This window comes from Urocitellus parryii, chromosome Y (assembly GCF_045843805.1).
Source record: "Urocitellus parryii isolate mUroPar1 chromosome Y, mUroPar1.hap1, whole genome shotgun sequence".
Taxonomy (NCBI): Eukaryota; Metazoa; Chordata; class Mammalia; order Rodentia; family Sciuridae; genus Urocitellus; species Urocitellus parryii.
Window position 1 is genome coordinate 4,449,008 of NC_135548.1, and position 23,544 is coordinate 4,472,551.

The window sequence follows — 23,544 nt, forward strand, 5'->3', positions numbered from 1 at the left end:
TTTAGTATTTTTTTCTTTATCCTAACCATCAAAGTATCACAAGTGAGAAATCCTATCTTTAGGAGACCCCCAGTCTTTTGACATTTTCAAATGGCAAGGCTGTTTGGCCTTTGCCTTAGAGGTATATTTTTATTTGTTTAATCTTCCATGGCTTTTTTTCTGGAAGTAAACTCCTTAAAGGTAATCTTATGTAGGTACTTACAGGTATAAATTTTCCTTTTAGGACCACTTTTGGGATGTACCAGGGATTTTGATATATTCTTTCTGTATTCTGGTTTGGTTTCTCAGTTAATTTATCTCTCATTCATCATTCAAAAGTGTATTGTTGTTGGCTGCAGTGGCACATGACAATAATTCCAACACTGAGAAGGCTGAAGCAGGAGAATCACATATCCTAGGCCAGCCTCATTAATTTAATGAGGTCATAAGCAATTTAGTGAGATCCTGTCTCAAAATAAATGAAAAGGACTAAGTATTCTACTCTGTGGTAAAATGTCAATCCCTAGTGGAAAAAATGCATTATTTAATCTCCATGTATTTTTACATTTCTAGAAGTTCTTCTTGCTTTTCATTTCTGATCTTAATCCATTTGTATTTTACAAGATGCAAGGAATCATACTTTTTTGAGGGGGCATGATACTTACTATTTGCTGTAACTCATTTGGTAGCCTATAATATTGTCTGTTTTGGAGAATGTTCCATGAGCAGTTGAGAGTAAAGTGAACTCAGCTCTTGTTTGATGAAATATTCTATATATGTTAGTTTGTTAGGTCCATTTGATTTACAAGTTTTAGGTATGAAGAGGCTTTATTGGACTTTGGATAACCGATTTGTGAGAGTAGTATGTCAAAGTCATTCATTATTATTGCATTGGGTTGTATTTGATCCTTTAATGTTTGTTCATTTGTTTTACATCAGGTACACAGATGTTTGGAGTACAAAAGTTTACTGTCGTGTATTCTTTTTGGTGTATTTCCTTTGCAGTAATAATAAACTGAGTTGCACATACCTGTAATCTCAGGCACTTGAGAGACCAAAGCAGAAGGATTACAAGTGTTAAAGACATGCTTTCATCTTTTCTTACAAATTTTCATTGGGTCCTTACTCATGCTAATAATTTTCATTTCATTTCCTCCTTTTTCATTTTATTTTGTATCTGTCTTAAGGTATTGATGACTAATTCTCTTTTATATTCTGTCATTATTATTAGCTTTGCAAATATTGCAGATAAAATCTGGAATTTGGCCTGGGGATATAGTTCAGTTGGTAGAGTGTTTCCTTTGCATGCAAAAAGCCCTGGGTTCAGTCTCCAGCACCACAAAAAATAAAAATAAAAAATAAATAATAAAAAAACAGACAAAAAAGCTTGAAATTTATTTGAGAGAGAGAGAGAGAGCTAGCTTAGATTTATTTGCATATGTGGAAAGCCTTAGACACTGTATATTTTTAAACTAAAATAACAGTAATTTTCTACGATTAACTCAATTAAAAAATAGTATTTCATATCCTAATGACCAATATCTAGCAATAAGTGCAACTTGTGGAGTTTATTACTTTGAAAGACATAGAAACAGGAAAAGACACCAGGATGAGTAGTTCTTTCATTCTTCATTGATATCTGATTGGTAAGAGCTGGTATTATTACATCTCATGAAAATTTGATTATTTAAAACTTATTTTTCCTTTTTCTCAAAACATTTTTGATTATCTGTTTATAAAGCATTTTCTGAAATGAAATGGCAAATATATCATGTGGTTCAATATTTATTAGGTGTAGAATTATCATATGGAATTCTACATTTATATCTACCTATTAATGTTTTTCATGAATATTAAATTATACAGATTTTTTTTCTATTTGAATTGGCTACCATATTAATTAACTGATTTAAAAAAAATAAATCTGAATTGTCAGGACCTCAAGAATGGAGACAGTGCTTGAAAGGCCTGATGAAGAAAATATTGATGGAGTTTCATCTTTTGAAGAAAGAATGGTCCTGGGCCACAGATCCCATATAAAATTTCCATTTAGTATTATTTTTTCAACTCTTCTCTATTGTGGTGAGACTGTCTCTGCTTTGTATATGTTTAACATTTATCGAAATAATAATGACAAATTCTGGATGTCATTTACCATCGGCTTCTTTTTTGTGGGAATAGTTTTGGACCAGGTTACCCTAATGTTTTTTCACAAAGATTTGAACAAAAATAAAGCTATACTACTATTTTGGCACATTTTTTTTTTAGGACCGATAGTGAGGTAAGTGCCTTTTTTTCCCCCTTTACTTATTGTTTCAAACAGATTATAAATACTAGACTTCCAAAATTTAGGTTGTAAAACCATTGTCTTGAGAAATGTTTTCCTTTTAGTTTGATTTTCATACTTCTAGAACAGTCAGTAAATAATTATCATTGTCTATAATGAAATAGGAATCAATTGTTTTCTGTGTTTTGTGCATTTATCAAATTTTGATCTTCATCATTTCTCTCTTTCTGCCAATATAGTTTTTTTTTTTTTTGGTTTGGTTTGGTTTTTCTGTTTGATGTGGGGGTTTGAATTCAAGGGCACTGGACCATTAAGCCACATTCCTAGCCCTTTTTGTATTTTATTTATAGAGACAGGGTCTCACTGAGTTGCTTATGGCTTTACTAAATTATGAAGGCTGGCTTTGAACTTGAAATCCTCTTGCCTCAGTTTGCCAAGCCTCCTGGATTACAGATGTTTCACTGTGCCCAGCCCAGGTATTTTAAATAGTTTGGAGAAATAAAGATAACAGTTTATATTTTAAAAATGAGAATAGAAAAAGGAGAGAAACTCTTTGAAAAATCATCTCATTTTCCTTGTAAGTTGAAGGGATCTACCATTTTAATTGTAGGTTTTCAAGGCACCTAGAATTTATAGCTAAAACTTGAAATATTAATATGTAGTTACATAGGCCATAGTGTGGATGCCTGTAATTCCATCCACTGGAAAGGCTGAGACAGGAATATTCAAAATTCAAGGACTACCTCAGCAATTTAGCTAGTCCCTATCTTAAACAATAAAAAGGTTTGAGAATGGACTCTGGAGTAGACTGTCTCTGGTACAAAAAAAAAAAAAAAAAAAAAACTATTTCCTTATAATTTGTTACTGTGTTGATTTGTGTGAGGGTGGGAGGAATATATATTTGTTGTTGTTGTTGTTTTTCTTTTTGGTACTGGGAATTAAAGAAAGAGCACTACTTTCCCAGTCCTTTTTATTTTTTACTTTAAGATAGGGTCTTGCTTACTTGCTTAGGGCCTCCCTAAGTTTTTTTTTTTTTTTTTTTTTTAAATGGACGGGGGGACCAATGCTCCGGGGCCCAAAACCACAAATATACGGAGCACTGGAGGAACCCAGCAACCCCATCAGGATAGTGCCCAGGACACATTGTCCATTAGATCCCTCATCAGACAAACCAGAGGAAGCACAGGATTGGACATCTGCGCCTCTGCCAGATCAGTACTAACTCCAGAGATGGGAGTTCAAATCATTCCCACAGGGGTAAAAGGACCTCTTCCCAAAGGAACAGTAGACTTATTATTGGGACGCAGCTCTTCTACTCTAAAAGGACTTATGATAAGTCCTGGGGTAATTGATTCCAATTATGAAGGTGAAATAAAAATTATAGCCAGTTCTTCAAAGGGTATATCAGTAATTTTACCAGGAGATAGAATAGCACAGTTACTAATAATACCCAGCCTACATGATAAATTTTCCAGTCATACTGTAGAAACAGGTTTCAGGGGATTAGGCTCCACAGGTGTAGATTGGGCTATGCTTTCTTTAAATTTAGATTCTCGCCCCATGCTAAAACTAAATATTCAAGGACATGAATTTAATGGACTACTAGATACATGTGCAGACCTTAGCATTTTTAGTTGTAGATGGACACAATATTTTATTTTATTTGTTTAGTTTTATGTAGTGCTGAGGATTCAAACCAGGGACTCACATGTGCAAGGCAAGCTCTGTACTGCTTAGCCGCACAACCCCAGCCATTTTTTGACAATGGAGCCTGATGCCTTTTTCCACGATATCGTGGATAAACACCTGGTACTTGTTCATTTTTTGATAATGGAGTACCCTCTATGGTGGTTTGAGAATGGCATTCATTAGCCCAATGTCTCCCTCTATGGCATCCTGGGCAGATACCTGGTATTCTACTCCTTTGATACTTAGTTTTGTTAAACCCTCTTCCTATGGGGCAATTCCTTTTAAAATGTCCTGTTTGTTCACAATTGTAGCATGTTCTTGGCCTGGCATCTAAAGCCTGCCATGATTTGCCCTCTTTCATTCATGTCTCTGGCATCTAAAGCCTGTTTTATTACAGCTGCAGTGACTTGCTCCTGTTCATTAAGGTCTCTACATAATTTAATATATGTGTTTAAATCTTCATGTTTCCATGGTCTAATGACTTCTCTGCACCAACAGTTCACTTGCTCATCAGCCAGTTGTTTTATTAATGGCATTGCTTGTTCTCTATTCCCCAAAACTCTGGTAGCTGTTTGAATAAGCCTATCTACAAATTCAGTGTAAGATTCATTAGCTCCTTGTATTACCTTAGATAATTGACCTTGTAAACCTCCATGTCCTTGTAAAGTCTTCCATGCCCTAACTGCCTCTGCAGCAATTTGTGAGTATACGCCAAAATCATATGCAATTTGTTGCTGCTGATCCTCATAAGGTCCCTTTCCTAACAACATATCTAGATTTCTCTGAGGATAACCAGCTGCTGAATTTCACCTAGCTGTCTCCTTGCAAAATTCCTATTGGCAACCTTCCATAACAGGTATTGACCTCCATTTAGCCCAGCTTTACACATATTAGCCCAATCTGCTGGTGTCATGTTCAAGTTGTTAATGGATTTGACCATGCTTACAGTGAAGTGTGCTTGAAGACCATAGGTTTTTACAGCCTCTTTTAGCTGCTTCACTGTTTTGAAATTTAAAGCATGGTGAATTCGCTGCCCTCCTGCCTCAAATACAGGGCATGTTAATACCTGAGATCCTTTCTCAGGATCTCAGCTATCAACTGTGGGGGTTGGGGGCCTCCCAGCATATGGAGGTAGCGCTGTTTGCTGTTTGTTTGACATTTATGCCCTCTGGTGATAGAAAGGTGTTAGCATCAGTCTCCTGTAGAGGTGGTGCTGTTGGTTGGACACTTACACCCTCTGGTGATAGAAAGGTGTTAGTAGAAATCTCCTGTTGTAACATTTCCCCTGAAGGCTTAAAAGTTAATCTTGGAATCAATTCTAGAGGACTGATACCTAGCCATATTTGGCAGATGGACATCACACACTTGCCAGAATTTGGAAAATTAAAATATTTGCATGTTACAGTTGATACTTCTTCTGGATTTTTGATGGGCTCCCTTTATGCTGGAGAAAAAATTAAAGATATTATAGCTCTTTGCTTACAAAATTTTGCCACTGTGGGAGTTCCAAAACAGTTAAAAACAGATAATGCCCCTGGATATACTTCTACCTCATCATTTGGCAGTACTCATATAACAGGAATCCCATGCAATCCACAGGGACAAGGCATAGTTGAAAGAGCTCATCAAACTATTAAAATGTACTTATTAAAGCAAATAGACGGAATTGGGAAGGGGTATATATCCCCCAAAGATCAACTTAAATTAACCCTTTTTACTCAAAACTTTTAAAATTTGGATTCATTAGGGCTTAATCCTGTAGAAAGGCAAATGTGTCCAAAAAATGTACATAAACCCAAGGTACTTTGGAAGGATATTCTAATAGGACAATGGAAAGGTCCTGACCCAGTGATTGTCTGGAGTCGGGGGTCTGTTTGTGTGTTTCCACAGGGAGAACAGCAGCTGATTTGGATTCCAGAGCGATTAACTAAAGCGATTTCTACAGACCAAAAAGAAGATGATTTGGCTCAAATCCATAACAGCTGATATCCAGAACTCCAGTTTGGCTATCCTTACATCTGTTACAGTGGTTCTCCCACACCTGGAAGCTAATGAAACCAGGATTCTTTTTTTGAATATCTATTTTATTATTGTCCTTTCCCACATCATGAAGTTCTATATTGTTTTTTGAGCTCATACAGACCTAGGTTAATGTTTTGCTGATGAGTTCTATTTTTTGACTATAGAGTTTTTAAACATTGCAATAGATATTCCACCTGTAAATAGTTACAAGGCCTTTACTATTATGTTATGTGCTGTGTGTATTATATTATGTGTGCACACTTGTGTTTTGTGTTGTATGCCTGTATGTGCATATGTCCATATATCATATATGACGAATGCTCATGAAAAAATGGATCCAAATATTTTTATTATCCACGTGATTTAAATGGTTTAATTTAAATTGGGTAAATAGCTGTTGAGGATTGTCTTAATATGTGAAGAAAAAAGGAGGTTAACAGATCTGTTTGTTTACTTTCACCTTTTCTTTTCATTATATTTAATAATTCTGTTCAGGATAATGTAAATTGTTCAGAAAATTGCTTTCTTTTAGTGCCTGCTGGAATGTTACATTATTTTTTCTTTAGCCATCATTGCCAGAATTCCTATCTTCATCCCAGTACTGGTGAAGACAAAGATAAAACCAAACTACAGCTTCTTCAATAGCTATCACAACAAACTGTATAAACTGATGCATCAACGAATAATGTAACTCAACAAGGGATGCTCAATCAAAAAGTCGATTTGCTTTGGGAGGAAATTGATATATTTTTTTCAAAAGGAGCCGTCAGTTGGCTTGGTGTCATGGCATTTGGTATCCTCCTCCCTTCTGCTTGTGTTGGTCATTCAGCTAAAATTTGGGGGCCAACAGAGGTGAGGCAAAGAACCTCATCCCCACACTGGTACAAAGGCCTATCCACAGGTGTGGCTGTATGCTGGACCGGTAGTCAATGACAGGTAAGATCCAATTGCAATGGTACCAACCTAAGACAGGAGGCTGACACCTTGAGGTCAGCTCATCCAAAGACGGGTAAGGACCATATGTAGTATTGGACAACCTAAGGCAGGCATGGTCCCTAAGCCACATGCTTATTGTTTAATTAAACAGAGAGGGGGAGATGTTGAGAGCTGCCACCGGATATTTAGAGATGTAGCCCAGTCGGCATGGCACCTGGCATTTTGCCAGGGTGGAGTTGGCGGAGTTCCTGGAGTTCCAATGGAGCTCTCCCTGAATTCCTAGAAAGTTCGCGTGGGTGGAGTTGGCGGGTAGAGTTCAGGTTGGGAAGTGCTGGACGTGGAGGATGAGCTCTTCAGCAATTCCTGGAGAGCTCGAGTGGTGTGGCATGCTGTGTGGGTGCTAAAAATAAAGTTTGTTCCTCCTTGACAAGTGGCTCCTGAATAATATTTTAAATATTATATAGATACCTATTTTTTTATAAGAGTGTCTTGCTTGCTACGTTACAAGGGCTTATCTAAAAATTGTGATTTTTCTGCCTATCCCTAGTAACTGGAATTACACGTGAGAATCAACACATAATTTAAAGAAAAAAAAAAACTTTTCTTCTCAGATTAGCTATTGAGCTTTAGAAGCTTCTTAATACTAGTTATTTTTAAAAAAATATTTATGCACTTATTGTTGTAGAAGTTTCATAATAAATCAACATATGATTAAACAATAATTTACTTAATGTTTTTCCCAAATTAATATTTTTTGCTATCTTAAAAGAATCTATGAAAAAATATGCAGTAAATTTTAAAATTTGGTAGATGCATCCAGGTTTTCCTCAAAGGAATATTATAATTAATATACTTATAAACATCTTATGATTTTTCCCCTCAACTGGATAGATGAAAATTGTTGCATTTTGTTTAAATTATAATTTGTGTGTGTGTGTGTATGTGTGTGTGTGTGTGTGTTTTAGTACTAGGGACTGAATTCAGGGATGAATTTTTTATTTTAAGATGGGGTCTTGATGAGTTCCTTAAGCCTTCATTAAATTGCTGTGGCTTCTGCCTCAGTATCTGGGAGTATAGACATGTGCCACCATGCCCAGGTTTAATTCACATTAAAAAAAAAGTAGTTGCACATTCTTGCATATATTTTTCATATTAGACATTTTGTTTTAGTGCCATGTATTATTTGTATGAGTACAGTGTGATAGATGATTCAATACATATATACAGTATCTATTGATGAAATCAGGGTAATTAGAATTTCTATCTCCTTAAACATTTTTCATTTCTATTTTGGGGGATCTTTCAGTTCTATTTTTTTCTATTTTGGTGCACAATATCTAACACTTCTATATTTTCTTTTTTTTTTTGCACTATTCTATTCCCTACTTCTATGATTTCAATATTTTAGCTCCTACAAATAAGTGAGGACATTCACAATATATCATTCGGTACATGGCTTATTTCACTTAGCATACATATACTTTTTAAATAAATATCTTATTCAGGTCTCCTAGATTTTGTTTACTTTGTAGATTTTGGGGATTTTGTGGGTTTTTGTTTGTTTGTTTTGGTTCTGGAGACTGATCCCAGAGGTGTTTTAATGCTAAAACAAAACACCAAGCTCTTTTTATTTTTTAATTTTTGAGACAGGATATTAGCAAGTTGCTTATGGCTTTACCACACTGCTGAGGTTGGCTTTAAATTTGGTTGGGATTCTACTTCCTCAGCCTCCCTACTTCCTGGAATTACAGATGTGCCACTGAAGCTAGCAATAATGCACTTTTGATAAAATAAGTGATGAAATGAGGAAAACAAACAAGTGTACAGACTGTCAGAGTCTCTGGTACATTCAAAAAGTGGTTATCCTTGCTATCTCCCTGTGCATATATGTGAATGCATGACCAATGTGATTCTGCAACCATATACTCAGAAAAAGGAGAAATTATATCCCATCTGATTCAAATGTATGAAATATCAAGGTCATTGTACTGTAACTAATTAAAACTATTTAAAACAAATAAAAAATTAAAAAAAATAGTCATCATTAGATGTCGCGACCCCTTGCCCGCAAGGAAGACGCAACTCAGGAATCTTCTCTCAGCAGTTTATTCAGGTCCTTGATACTTTTTCTTCTCTCTCTCGGATGCCCTTCCCAGCCTTAATAAAGCACCTCAAGCCCCAATGCGAAGCTGCCACGACGCAACTTTCTCATAGGGTGCTGAAAAACCATGTGCCAACTCTCCCAAATTAGGAGTTGTTTGTCACAAACCACAGCGGAGCCAGCGCCATCTTGTAATGGCAACCATAGTCTGCAAAAGCGGCAGAAGCGGCTCACCACAATTAGATAACAAGATTAATATGCCAATGAACTATAAAAAGTACTGCTTTTAAAAATAATAATTTATATATTTTAGACTATGCCTTATAAATTAAATCTTATACACTGATTTGAGGACTGCTACTGTAAATGTTTCATATGAACAAAATTAGGAAAGTATTTCAAAATGACCATTTTATCAAACTTATTAATGTTTTGTTGAAAAGTATAATTATATATTAATTTTATATAAAATTATTGAGAGTTTTATACTAAATATTTTGAACAAAACAAGAAAAGTAAGTTAAGTTCTTAGTTTTTGTCTTATTTTCATCTTTTGAAAATTCTTATATTTCAGGTATGTCTCTTAACAATGAATTTTAAACATTTTCATTTTCTATGATTATTAAGATTTTAGGAAATAGCCTCTCATTCTTCATTGCCCCTTCCATACATTAATTGAATTGACAATTTATTTAATCACTATTTTTTGAAAGAGAAAAAAACTGCATTGGTTTTGAATTTAATGTTTTATATTAGTAGATATAATTACCCTAAAATTTTTATATTTTATCTGACTAATTATATGCATTATCTTAGTTATAAAGTTAAATATCTTAATTTTCTTCACAAATCATAAAAGCTCAAAACCAGGACTGGGGATATGGCTCTGTGATAGTGTGCTTGCCTACCATGCTTAGGTCCCTTTTATGTTGCATCACACCAATATATTTTAAAAAAGATTTAAAATGTTTCACATAATTTAAGTTGTAATTATATGCTATTCATTTCACCCATTAAAATTTTAAATTCAGTGTTTTTGGTAGATTTACAGATTTGTGAATCCATCTTGACAATCACTTTTAGAACATTTGCACTATTGGGAAAAGAAGTCTTGTTTCTCTTAGCGCAGTCAACCTCCAAGTCATACACTGATTTATTTGTTTCTGTGTATGAGCCTTTCATATATGTGAATTATAACTATGTAACTCATTTAGTCTTTATATATCTTTTTGGTATACATAAGACTACTTGTATCTGAGAATTTATGATTTTAACAACTGAAAATTTCCTATTTTTTTAAATGTCATTTCCTATTTTTTTGTAATTAATTTAGAAGTATGGTCACTTCTAAGTGAGACATGAAGTATAATCATCTATTTTCTACTGTTTTTTCTCTAAACTACATTTATATCTTGTTTCAACTATTATTTATTGTTGTGTACAAGTTCTCTGTTCATAAGATTTGTTCAATGTTGAGATGTTTTCTGTTTTATAATTGTGAAACTTTTATTTTTAAAAATATTGTTTTTATTTCTGTCTTATAAGTATTATATCTGAAATGTTTTGAGGTTAGTTAATTTTCTTATTCAAACATGGTATTTTTGTGACTTTTTAATAGAATTTGAATTACAAAAATTGCTTAATTATTTTGAAGTTAAATTCTACTGCAAGGTCTTTTATATTTTTCATTTGTTTCTGTCATTTTCTTTACTAATTAAAGTTTAAAATTTTGATTCAAAAATATATGACTATAGTGTTAAAAGGTATTAGATAACATATTAATAAAAATAATAAAACTATTACAATGATAAATTTGAGTACTTTGAAACAGAACTGAAATAGTTTTATATCATGGAAAAAACATCTAAAACCATTAATATTTACAAAAGATTTTCAGTAACATAGAAAGCATTTCTTTATTTTTCTTTTTATAAAAACATTTATATGAGGATAGAAACACATGGATCAAGATGGGGATATTATGTGTCAAGGTGAAAATAGTAAGTAACTTGGAAGAGACAAATTGAATTGTATATTATATAGCTTGTTAATCTTTCCATAAGATTCTTTTCTATAAGAATTGGAAATTTATTTAATAATTTACTAAATATTTCAACACATCTGTCACCAAGAATGTTAATCCTACATGTTACTTCATTTTAACAGGTGTTTGTATGTCATTATAAATTACCATAAATTGCTGAAAAAGCTTGAACAACAGAAGAAAGAGACTCAAGTTAGTATGAGCAGACGACATATGATATTGAAAAGGGAGATTGTTCTCTCAATCCATGGAATTTTTATGCAGTGCAAGGCTTTCAAGTGCATGTCAGTGATCCAAGCCTTTCTTGGTTCTGTTCCACAATTAATTCTTCAGTTGTATATCACTTTCACCATAAGAGAATGGCCTTTGAGTAGAGGTAAGTTGAATTATTTGTTGCTTAAAGGCAGTTCCATAATGTAGATAAGCTCTAATAATGTGATAATAGAAATTGAGAAGTTGAAATACTTAATCTATGACTGTTCTATTCCTTGAATTTTGTTTTGTTTTGTTTTTGGCTACAGGGAATTAAATCATAGGTAACCACTGAGCCACTTTTTATATTTTATTTTGAGACAGGGTCTCACTAAATTGCTTTGTGTTTTTCTAAGTAGCTGAGGCTGGCTTTGAACTTACTTTACTCCTGCCGTAGCCTTTTGAGGTACTGGAAATACAGGACTATGCCCCCACACCCGGTTCTATATCTTTTTTTTTAAATTATTTGTGTATTACAATTATGTGTAATGGTGGAACTCATTAGCTCATTATACCATTGTTGTACATGAACATAACATAATTTGATCATTCTCATTCCCCAATTTCTTTCTGGTTTTGTATCTTGATTGGAGTGACAGTTACTTGAAGTTATGTATGGATAAAATAGGTAATTCACATGCATTGAAACTTTCTTATTTTCCCATAAATTGGATTATATAAAATGCAATCCTTGAGGGGGGAGCTGTGTATTATGTACACAGAACCACTCTAGACCCTATTAACAATTGTCTATAAACCTACCAAATAAAAAGTAAAAAGAAAAAAGCTCAGATCTGTGACTCAAGCCCATATTTCCAGAGGCTTAGGAGGATCAAGAGTTCAAAGTCAGTATCAGCAACAGCAAGGTGCTAAGAAACTCAGTGAGAACCTGTCTCTAAATTAAATACAAAATAGGGGTGGTTCAATTGCTGGGTGCCCCCAAGTTAAATCCCCAATACCAAAATAAATAAATAATAATAAAACAGTCACTAGGTTTGTATACATTTGATATATATGTCTCTCATAGTTTAATTTGTTATGTAAATAGAAGAAAGAATAATAGAATGACTTGAAAAATTAAGCTATATAAATAAAACAAAATTATAATAGTTTTTACTTAGTATTAAAGAGGAAAATAGAAAATTGAATTAATTCTTGAAAACAATCATTTTGCAATTTTCAAACTTGACTAAAATATCCTTTAACATAATACCATTAAAAGATAGAAATCATGTAATACATTGCTAGAGATGTCAATAAGAATAAATATTTTTAAAAATGATAAAAATATGTTTTTTGTGAGGAAAATAAAGTTGCTTTAGCATATATCTGAACTTCAATATTAAAATAGTCATAGTTTTGAAAATTATATAAGGATAATCTTTCTCTCTCTGTATATATATATATATATATATATATATATATATATTACAAAACATTTTTATTTTAAAAAATCTATCAGAGAAATAGATGATAAATGGATTTAGATTCTAGTTTAAAACCAGTCAGCACATTTCCTCAGCACCACATATAAATAAATAAATACATAAAAATATTTTTTAAAAGCACATTTTTATGTATCTTAAATCATTGAATTACATAAAGCTTTTAGTTTTTAAGCCAAAATATAGTTATTAAGCCTTAACTATGGAAGCCACTACAAATGATGGGATAAATATTTTTGTCTTAGAATGGAATGATCTATAATGTAATTTATTGTGAAAAAAATATTTTGAAGATGTTAAAATGCAGAAAATACAATGTGAATACATGAAAAATAATTTAATCTTGTGAATTCCAGACTGAGTACAACCTTTGGCTTTATTATCTTATTCTTTTGTGCTGTTTGGGATTAAAGGTAGGGTGTTTATACTGCAGATTCTATAGATATTCTTTTTTATTGGTTGTTCACAACATTACAAAGCTCTTGACATATCATATTTCATACATTAGATTGAAGTGGGTTATGAACTCCCAGTTTTTACCCCAAATGCAGATTGCACAATCACGATGGTTACACATCCACAATTTTACATAATGCCCTATTAGTAACTGTTGTATTCTGCTACCTTTCCTATCCCCTATTATCCCCCCTCCCCTTCCCTCACATCTTCTCTCTCTACCCCATCTACTGTAATTCATTTCTCTCCTTGTTTATTTTCCCATCCCCCTCACAACCTCTTATGTGTAATTTTGTATAGCAATGAGGGTCTCCTTTCATTTTCATGCAATTTCCCTTTTCTCTCCCTTTCCCTCCCATCTCATGTCTCTGTTTAATGTTAATCTTTTCTTCCTGCTCCTCCTCCCTGCTCTGTTCATAGTTTCTCTCATTATATCAAAGAAGACATTTGGTATTTGTTTTTTAGGGATTGGCTAGCTTCACTAAGCATAATCTGCTCTAGTGCCATCCATTTCCCTGCAAATTCCATGATCTTGTCATTTTTAGTGCTGCATAATACTCCATGGTGTATAAATGCCACATTTTTTTAATCCATTCGTCTATTGAAGGGCACCTGGATTCCACAGTCTACCTACTGTGAATTGTGCTGTTATGAACATCGATGTGGCAGTATCCCTGAAGTATGCTCTTTTAAGGTCTTCAGGGTCTGAGAAGGGCAATAGCTGGGTCAAATGGTGGTTCCATTCCTAGCTTTCCCAGGAATCTCCATACTGCTTTCCACATTGGCTGCACCAATTTGCAGTCCCACCAGCAATGTAGAAGAGTACCCTTTCCCCACATCCTGGCCAGTACTTGTTGTTGTTTGACTTCATAGTGGCTGCCAATCTTACTGGAGTGAGATGGTATCTTAGGGTGGTTTTGATTTGCATTTCTCTGACTGCTAGAGATGGTGAGCATTTTTTCATGTACTTGTTGATTAATTGTATATCCTCCTCTGAGAAGTGTCTGTTCAGGTCCTTGGCCCATTTGTTGATTGGGTTATTTGTTATCTTATTGTCTAATTTTTCGAGTTCTTTGTATACTCTCCATAGTAGGGCTCTATCTGAAGTGTGAGGAGTAAAATTTGTTCCCATTATGTAGGCTCCCTATTTACCTCTCTTATTGTTTCTCTTACTGAGAAAAAACTTTTTAGTTTAAGTAAGTCCCATTTGTTGATTCTTGTTATTAACTCTTGTGCTATGGGTGTCCTATTAAGGAATTTGGAGCCCGACCCCACAATATGTAGATTGGAGCCAACTTTTTTTTCTATTAGGTGCAGAGTCTTTGATTTGATATCAAGCTCCTTGATCCATTTTGAGTTAACTTTTTTTCCATTGTGAGAGAAAGGGATTCAGTTTCATTTTGTTGCATATGGATTTCCAGTTTTCCCAACACCATTTTTTGAAGATGTTATTCTTCCTCCATTGCATGCTTTTAGCTCCTTTATCAAATATAAGATAGTTGTAACTTTGTGGATTAGTCTCTGTGTCCTCTATTCTATACCATTGGTCCACTCGCCTTTTTTGGTACCAGTACCATGCTGTTTTTGTCACTATTGCTCTGTAATATAGTTTGAAATCTGGTATCACTATAATGTCTGATTCACACTTCCTGCTTAGAATTGCTTTTGCTATTCTGGGTCTTTTATTTTTCCATATGAATTTCATGATTGCTTTATCTATTTCTACAAGAAATGCCATTGAGATTTTGATTGGCATTGCATTAAACCTATAGAGAACTTTTGGTAATATCGCCATTTTGATGATGTTAGTTCTGCCTATCCATGAACAGGGTATATTTTTCCATCTTCTAAGATCTTATTCTACTTCTCTCTTTAGGGTTCTGTAGTTTTCATTGTATAAATCTTTCACCTCTTTTGTTAGGTTGATTCCCAAGTATTTTATTTTTTTTGAGGATATTGTGAATGGAGTATTTTTCCTCATTTCCATTTCAGAAGTTTTGTTGCTAATATACAGAAATGCCTTTGATTAATGCGTGTTGATTTTATATCCTGCCACTTTGCTGAATTCATTTATTAGTTCTAGTAGTTTCTTTGTAGACCCTTTTGGGTCTTCTATGTATAGAATCATGTCATCTGCAAATAGTGATAATTTAAGTTCTTCTTTTCCTATTTTTATGCCTTTAATTACTTTCATCTGTCTAATTGCTCTGGCCAGTGTTTCGAGAACTATGTTGAACAGAAGTGGTGAGAGAGGGCATCCCTGTCTTGTTCCAGATTTTAGAGGGAATGCCTTCAATTTTTCTCCATTCAAAATAATGCTAGCCTGAGGCTTAGCATAGATAGCTTTTACAATGTTGAGGTAAGTTCCTGTTATCCCTAGTTTTTCTAATGTTTTGAACATAAAGGGATGCTGTACTTTGTCGAATGCTTTTTCTGCATCTATCGAGATGATCATATGGTTCTTATCTTTAAGTCTATTGATGTGGTGAATAATATTTATTGATTTCCATATATTGAACCATCCTTGCATCCCAGGAATGAATTCTACTTGATCATGGTGCTCAATTTTTTGATGTGTTTTTGTATTCGATTCGCCAGAATTTTATTGAGGATTTTTGCATCTGGGTTCATTAGAGATATTGGTCTGTAGTTTTCTTTCTTTGAGGTTTCTTTGTCTGGTTTCAGAATCAGGGTGATGTTGGCCTCTTAGAATGAATTTGGCAGAGCTCCCTCTTTTTCTATTTCCTGAAATAACTTGAAAAGTATTGGTATTAATTCTTCTTTAAAGATTTTGTAATACTCCGCTGTATACCCATCCGGTCCTGGGCTTTTCTTGGTTGGTAGTCTTTTGATTGTTTCTTCAATTTCATCCATTGATATTAGTCTGTTCAAATTGTGTGTATCCTCCTGAGTCAGTCTGGGCAAATCATATGACTTAAGAAATTTATCAATGTCTTCACTATCTTCTATTTTATTAGAATATAGGTTTTCAAAATAATTTCTAATTGTCTTCTGTATTTCTGTAGCATCTGTTGTGATATTGCCTTTTTCATCCCATATGTTAGTAATTTGAGTTCTCTCTCCTCTTCGTTAGCATGGCTAAAGGTCTGTTGATCTTATTTATTTTTTTCAAAGAACCAACTTTTAGTTTTGTTAATTTTTTCAATAGTTTCTTTTGTTTCAATTTCATTGATTTCCACTCTGATTTTAATTATTTCTTGCCTACTGCTACATTTGCTGTTGTTTTGCTCTTCCTTTTTTAGGGCTTTGAGATGAAGTGTGAGCTCATTTATTTGTTGGTTTTTTCTTTTTTTGAGGAATGACCTCCAGGCGATGAAATTCCCTCTTAAGACTGCTTTCATTGTGTCCCATAGATTCCGATATGTTGTGTCTGTATTTTCATTTATCTCTAAGCATTTTTTAATTTCCTCCTTTATGTCTTCTGTAACCCATTGATCATTCAGTAACATATTGCTCATTTTCCATATGATGTAGGAGTTTTCCTTCCTTCTTTTATCATTGATTTTCAGTTTCATTCCATTATGATCAGATAAAATGCATGGTAGTATCCCCACCCCTTTATATTTACTGAGTGTTGCCCTATGGCATAATATATGGTCTATTTTTGAGAAGGATCCATGTGCTGCTGAGAAAAAAGTATATCCATTTGATGATGGTTGATATATTTTATATATGTCAGTTAAGTCTAGGTTATTGATTGTGGTATTGAGTTCTATAGTTTCTTTATTCAACTTTTGTTTGGAGGATCTGTCCAATGGTGAGAGAGAAGTCACCCATAATTATTGTGTTGTGGTCTATTTGATTCTTGAACTTGAGGAGAATTTGTTTTATGAACTTCGCAGCACCATTATTTGGTGCATAAATATTGATAATTGTTATGTCTTGTTGGTGAATGGTTCCTTTTAACAGTATATAATGTCCTTCCTTATCACTTTTGATTAACTTAGTCTTAAAGTCGATTTTATTCGATATGAGGATGGCCACCCCTGATTGCTTATGAGGACTGTGTGCGTGGTATATTTTTTCCCATCCTTTCACTTTCAGCCTGTGTATGTTTTTACAATCAGATGTGTCTCCTGGAGGCAGCATATTGTTGGATTTGTTTTTTTAATCCATGATACCAGCCTATGTCGCTTTATTGGAGAGTTTAAGCCATTAACATTTAGAGTTACTACTGATATATGGTTTGTACTTCCAGCCATGTTTGATTATTTATTCTTTTTTAAAAAATTTAGTTTGTTTCTCCATGATTAGCATTCCCCCCACCCTCTGTCTTTACCAAGGCACTTCCCACTGATGGTTTTGGTTATTGTTTTTCATTTCTTCCTCGTGTAGTGTTTTGCTCAAGATGCTTTGCAATGCTGGTTTTCGGGCTGCAAATTCTTTTAACTTTTGTTTATCCTGAAAGATTTTTATTTCGTTGTCATACCTGAAGCTTAATTTTGCTGGATACAGAATTCTTGGTTGGCATCCATTGTCTTTCAGTGTTTGAAATACATTGTTCCATGACCTTCTTGCTTTCAGTCTATGATGAAAAATTTGTTGTTAACCTTATTGGTTTACCCCTGAATGTAATCTGCCTCCTTTCTCTTGTAGCTTTTAATATTTTATCTTTGTTCTGTAAATTGGATATCTTCATAACAATGTGGCTTGGCGTTGGTCTACTGTGATTTTGTATGCTCGGTGTCCTGTATGCATCTACAATTTGTATATCCGTTTCCTTTTTTATTTCTGGAAAGTTTTCTGTAATTATTTCATTCAGCAGGTTACTCATTCCCTTGGTTTGAATCTCTATACCTTCCTCTATCCCAATGACTCTTAAGTTTGTTATTTTTATGTTATCCCATATCTCTTGGATGTTTTTCTAGTGATTTTTTACCAGCCTTTCTGAATTGGCTAGACTCTTTTCTTTTTTTTTTTTTAATATTTATTTTTTAGTTTTTCGGTGGACACAACATCTTTCTTTGTATGTGGTGCTGAGGATTGAACCCTGGCCGCACGCATGCCAGATGAGCCCGCTACCTCTTGAGCCACATCCCCAACCCCTAGACTCTTTTCAAGATGATATATTTTGTCTTCATTATCTGACGTTCTGGCTTCTACTTGCTCCACTCTGTTAGTGATACTCTCATTTGAGTTTTTAATTTGGTTTATAGTTTCCTTCATTTCTAGAATTATTGTTTGATTTTTTTATAATTTCTATCTCCTGATAAAGATGCTTAACTTCTTCTTTTATCTGTTTATGTAATTCATTTTCAATGTATTCTTTCACTGTTTGAATTTGCTGTCTCATATCCTCTTTAAGGTTCCATTCCATCTGTCTAAGGTGTTCCTTGAGTTCTTTATATGACCATTTTTCTGATGACTCTAGGTCCTCCTGAATATTTAGGCTGTCCTGCATTGTTTGTACTCCTTTTCTTCCTTGCTTTTTCATGCTGCTCATGTTTCTTCTTGTTCTGTTTGACTGCTGAGTTACTATTTACTCCTATAAATTTATTTGATGCTTGGGAGGAAAGGTATTAGAAGGGAGGGGAAGAAGTCACTAAAGAGAATGAGAGTAAGCAGGTAGAATTCAAGGAATGGGGAATAAGAAAATTGAAAAGAAATGAAAAGACAAAAGAAGAAAGAAAAAAATAGGAAATAAAAAAAGAAAAAAAATCAAAAATTTTTTTAAAAAACAACAAGAAAGAAAAATGAAAATGAAAAAAAAAAACCAAATCAAAAACAAACAAACAAAAAAAAAAACCTAATAAATGCAGTCTTAGAGTTTGATTAACTTCTCTTCCAGTAGGTGGAGCTGTGCCCACCAGGCCAAGCTTCTGTCAATATGCGGGAACCAATCACTGTGCAGCAGCTCCTCCTCCCAGACTGGGCGAGTCTCCAATCCTGTGTGCCTAGGGCCTCCTCTTGTGTCTAGTCACTTCCCCACTTTTCTTCTAGCCAGGCCCCTCTCACCAGTGACACTCACCACAATACTGGCTACATGCCAGGTCTGCTGCTCCCGGGAGCCCTGTTTTCATGAATGACTGAGCACACTCTCCCTGTTTGCGATTCCCTCAGACCCTAAGTTTGTAGAGCTTGGGGCTGAGAATCCCCAGCGAATTTTACTTGCCTTCTGGTAGCCACGCCCCTGGTAGCTGGTGCAAGAGACCTCAGTTGTCAGCACTGGTGGGAGTGGTAGCTGGGAGTTCTGCCCTGTGGGTCCCACGCCACTTCTGATTCCCTCGGTCTGGCTATCGTGCTCACGGGAGAGCTGGGAGGGGCCCTTAAGTTTTCCCTGATGTGTGGAGAGGGAAGGCTAGGGGATTATACACCTGTAGCTGCAGGTTTCAATGAAGTTATCTCTTCCACTGCAGTCTGGTGACGTCAGTTCTCTGCCATGGTAGTATCTCTTGCAAATGACGATAGTTCGTTTCCCTTTGCAGGGTGACCAATGCAACGGGTAGGTCCTTACTGTCTCTCCCAAGCCCTGTTTCAAACCTGTGGCCACTACCTATGAAGGCACGGTTGGCATTACCTCCGTAGGATCAGAGGGGCTGACCAGTTGTTTCAGCTGGATGGATTAGTGCTGAGTTACAGCTGTTTGTCTGCGGGAAGCAGGCGAATGGGAGCTTGAATTCAGCCGATCCGGGCTCAGTGTGTGTTCTGAGAGGCCCAGACTGTTCGCCCCAGATCCACGTCAGCTCAGCATTGCCTAGTGATCCTGAGCAAACAGCATTCAGACTGTTTACGACGACTCCCTATGCCCGCACAGCTGAAGAGGTCAGAGACTTGATCTCTCCACACCCACCGCCATGTTGGAAGACCAGATATTCTGTTTTGAATTGTGTGCTCATGTCCTTTTATCAATTACTGTTCAGAGGCAGGTTTCTTAATTTTTTATTTCTTATCTCTAAAAGATATATATATATATATATATATATATATATATATATATATATATATATATATCTTTATACAGATAATGCAGATTTGTCAAAATTATTGAATTTAATACATTTTAAATGTTTAACAATACCCTAGCACAGTGATATATTCCTGTAATCTCTGACTCTATTGAACGATTATAAATTCCAAGTCAGTAACTAGAACAACTGCAGGAATTTAGGAGTCCTCCATCTCCAAAAAAAAAAAAAAAAAAAAAAAAAAAAACAAAAACCAAAAAACAAAAAAGGGCAGGGGGACTGGGGAGATAGTTTAGTGGTAATGTACTCCTGGGTTCAATCGCCAGTACCAAAACAATATAAATAAATAAATAAGAAAAATAAAAATAAATAAATAAATAATGATAAATGCTTACAATAGCATTAAGCTTATATTAATTTGTTTTTAATATAATTAAATGATTTGAAAACTTACAAATTCCTTTGTTAGAATTCCTTCTCTGCTATTACCCTTAATTTAAAAAAAATATGTTAGTTGTAGAAGGACACAACATGTTTATTTCATTTATTTATTTTTATGTGGTGCTGAGGATTGAATGGTGTGCTTAACACATGCAAGACAAGCACTCTACCATGAGCTACAACTCAGACCTATGCTTAATACTTAACATATATTTTACAATTTTTAGAACTTTTCTTTTGAAAACATTAACTTGTTCTTTGAGTGAATTTTAATTTTTGTCTTTCTTAAAATTGAACATTCAGTTAGACGTTAGAAGTAATTTTTGTAAAATTTTACTTACTATTCTTAAATGATCCTAAATATTCTCTATTGATTTTTGAGTTGGTTTCCCTTGTATTCTGAAAGGTTTGTATTACAATATTTATCTTTATGTTTCCTATCGATTTCATTTTTAAAAAGGTTTATATTACAAATACTTACAGCTTTCAAATTACTATTCATATTGAGTTTTATAATTCATAATAATTTTATTTTCTTAATTTTTTCTCAGCTGTTGTGGATTTTTAATTTGTTGTTTTGCTTTCTCAAATTGGATTTTTAGGTCATTTACTTTCAATTAACTTTATTTCTTGATATATTCAAGTAATGATTGAGAGGATTTTTAGAGACAGGTCTCACTAGTACTAAAATTGACTGAAAACGTACAATCCTTTTGCTTCAGCATCCCAAATAACTGGAATTCAAGGTGTATGCCACCATGCCTGGCTGCTTTTAGAGTTTTATTTTTAATTATGTACTTATTGAATTTGGCTCTCCTCTTTTTAACTTATAAGAGGAATTATTATTTGATCTTTCTTTTTTCCTAGCTTAGTTGTATAATGATTGAAGAACATATCAGCATTATTTATACAATATATGCAAAAAGAATTTATCCTTTCAATGGAACATAGTATAAAATTATTTCAGTAGACTATTAATTTTCTTTATATTCTATTTTTCCATATGTTTTTGTCTTATTTAAGGAAGAACAATATTGAAGGAAAATCAAACATTCATATATAAATTTTTCTTGAAATGTTCTTGAAAATAACTTACATTTAATTTAATTTTGTTGTTTTTAATATTTCAAATTCTCCAATACCTGTTATCCCATCTGTCATCTCCATTTTAGGATTTATTGTAACTTTATTTTACATTTTTCTGCTGCAATCTTAGCATATGATATTACATTTTTTCTTTACACCAGGTATTATGCTAGCTTTTGCAAAAAAACTGAATTATCTTTTTAAGTTTAATTCATATGATTTTTTATTAAACTACTTCTGTGTTTAACATATCATATGAGATCTGAATCTAGTTCCTCAATTTCATCTATCTATCTGTCTGTAATTTGATTATTTTTCCATGTGGAATATATATGTTTGCATTAATACATTTATTGTCTTGATTATAGAATTATTAATAAGTTCTTATTTTCTTGAATAAGTGAATAACTTTATAATCCATACAAAATGGTAAGGAGGGATATATTTTAAAATAAAAGATTTTAAATAGAATATTTTTATCATTTATTAAATATATTCTCTAATATTTTTATATTTATTTTTAATAGCATTCCTGATGACATTTTCATTAATATCAATCACCTATGGAGCTATTCTCTGCAATACACTGGCTATCCAAATGAAGTATGATGATGTAAACATTAAACTTCGGGCAATAGAATTCATCTGCATCATAGTATGGCGGTGCTTGGAAATTACCACACGTGTAGTGACTCTGGTGCTTTTTACTACATCTCTAAAGCTAAAGAGCATTCCCTTTTTACTAATTGTATTTTTTATATTATTCTTGGCACCATGGCTAGAGTTTTGGAGAAATGGTGCCCATCTTCCTAGCCATACTAAAAATAATTCCAATCCAGTGGGAACAATCCTGACGCTTATCTTGATCACTCTATTATATGCTGCTATCAACTTCTCCTGCTGGTCAGCAGTGAAACTGCAGTTGTCCAAAGAGGAAATAATTGACAAGACACCAAACTGGGGTCATAGAACCCTACACCATAGTTTTCGGTTTATAGAAAATGTGATAATGATTTTGGCATTTAGGTTACTTGGTGCGAAAACTTTATTGAATTGTTGTGAATCATTAATCGCCACACAGCTCATTATCTCATACCTATTATCCATTGGCTTCATGCTACTCTTCTATCAGTATTTGCATCCAAGCTGGCCAGACAAAGCATTACCAGAACATACTGAAAATCAGCTTGAAGCAATGTGATATTACATAAATGCAGAGAAAGAATTCAATAAAAAGAGTCAAAATAACAGCTGAAAATTTATTACTCCTGTAGGAGTAATATTTTTTATCCAATAAATTATATGATATTCACGAAAACCCAACCCAGAATTTCCACAGAAAAATGAACTAAAAAATGCTAAATTTGACTTTACTAAGATAATCTGAATAGAAACAAAAGTAAATTTCCTTTTATTCAGCAAAAGCTTGGAAGCAGTTGCTAATAAAATTGATTTTTCTCTTGTGAATGTATAGTCCTTTGAACTCTATCATTGTTTCCAAGGATGACCTCATATATTTGTTTTCTCAATTCTGATTATGGGATTAGTTAAAAGAAATATCCATATAAGAAGGACAAATACTACCATCTATTTCTCTCAGTATATCTTTTTGGAAACTAGGTCTTCAAGTTGAACTATAGTATTTGTAATTTAGCACATAAAGGATCTATGAACACTCATCCTTCAGCACAATAATTGGACTGATGAGGTGTAGCTCAGTGGTAGAACACTTTGCTAAATTGTGTGGGACCTGGGGTTTAATCTCACCACCTAAAAATTAAAGTGATATCATAGGTTGTATTCTCTACTAAAGAACAATATGGAAGAGAATTCTATTTTTTTCCCCATTGTGGGTTGAATCCAGGGCTTTACGAGTGCTA

General features: G+C 33.8%; 1 protein-coding gene across 1 annotated transcript; it reads left to right on the top strand.

Annotated features, from left to right (window-relative positions):
• The first annotated feature begins 1,925 nt into the window (after positions 1-1,925).
• On the top strand, positions 1,926-22,865 carry Xkr3 (XK related 3). The gene is made up of 3 exons (XM_077794096.1): positions 1,926-2,260; positions 11,181-11,434; positions 22,192-22,865. The coding sequence occupies exons 1-3, from the start codon at positions 1,926-1,928 to the stop codon at positions 22,863-22,865; spliced, it is 1,263 nt and encodes a 420-aa protein (XP_077650222.1).
• The last annotated feature ends 679 nt before the right edge of the window (positions 22,866-23,544 follow it).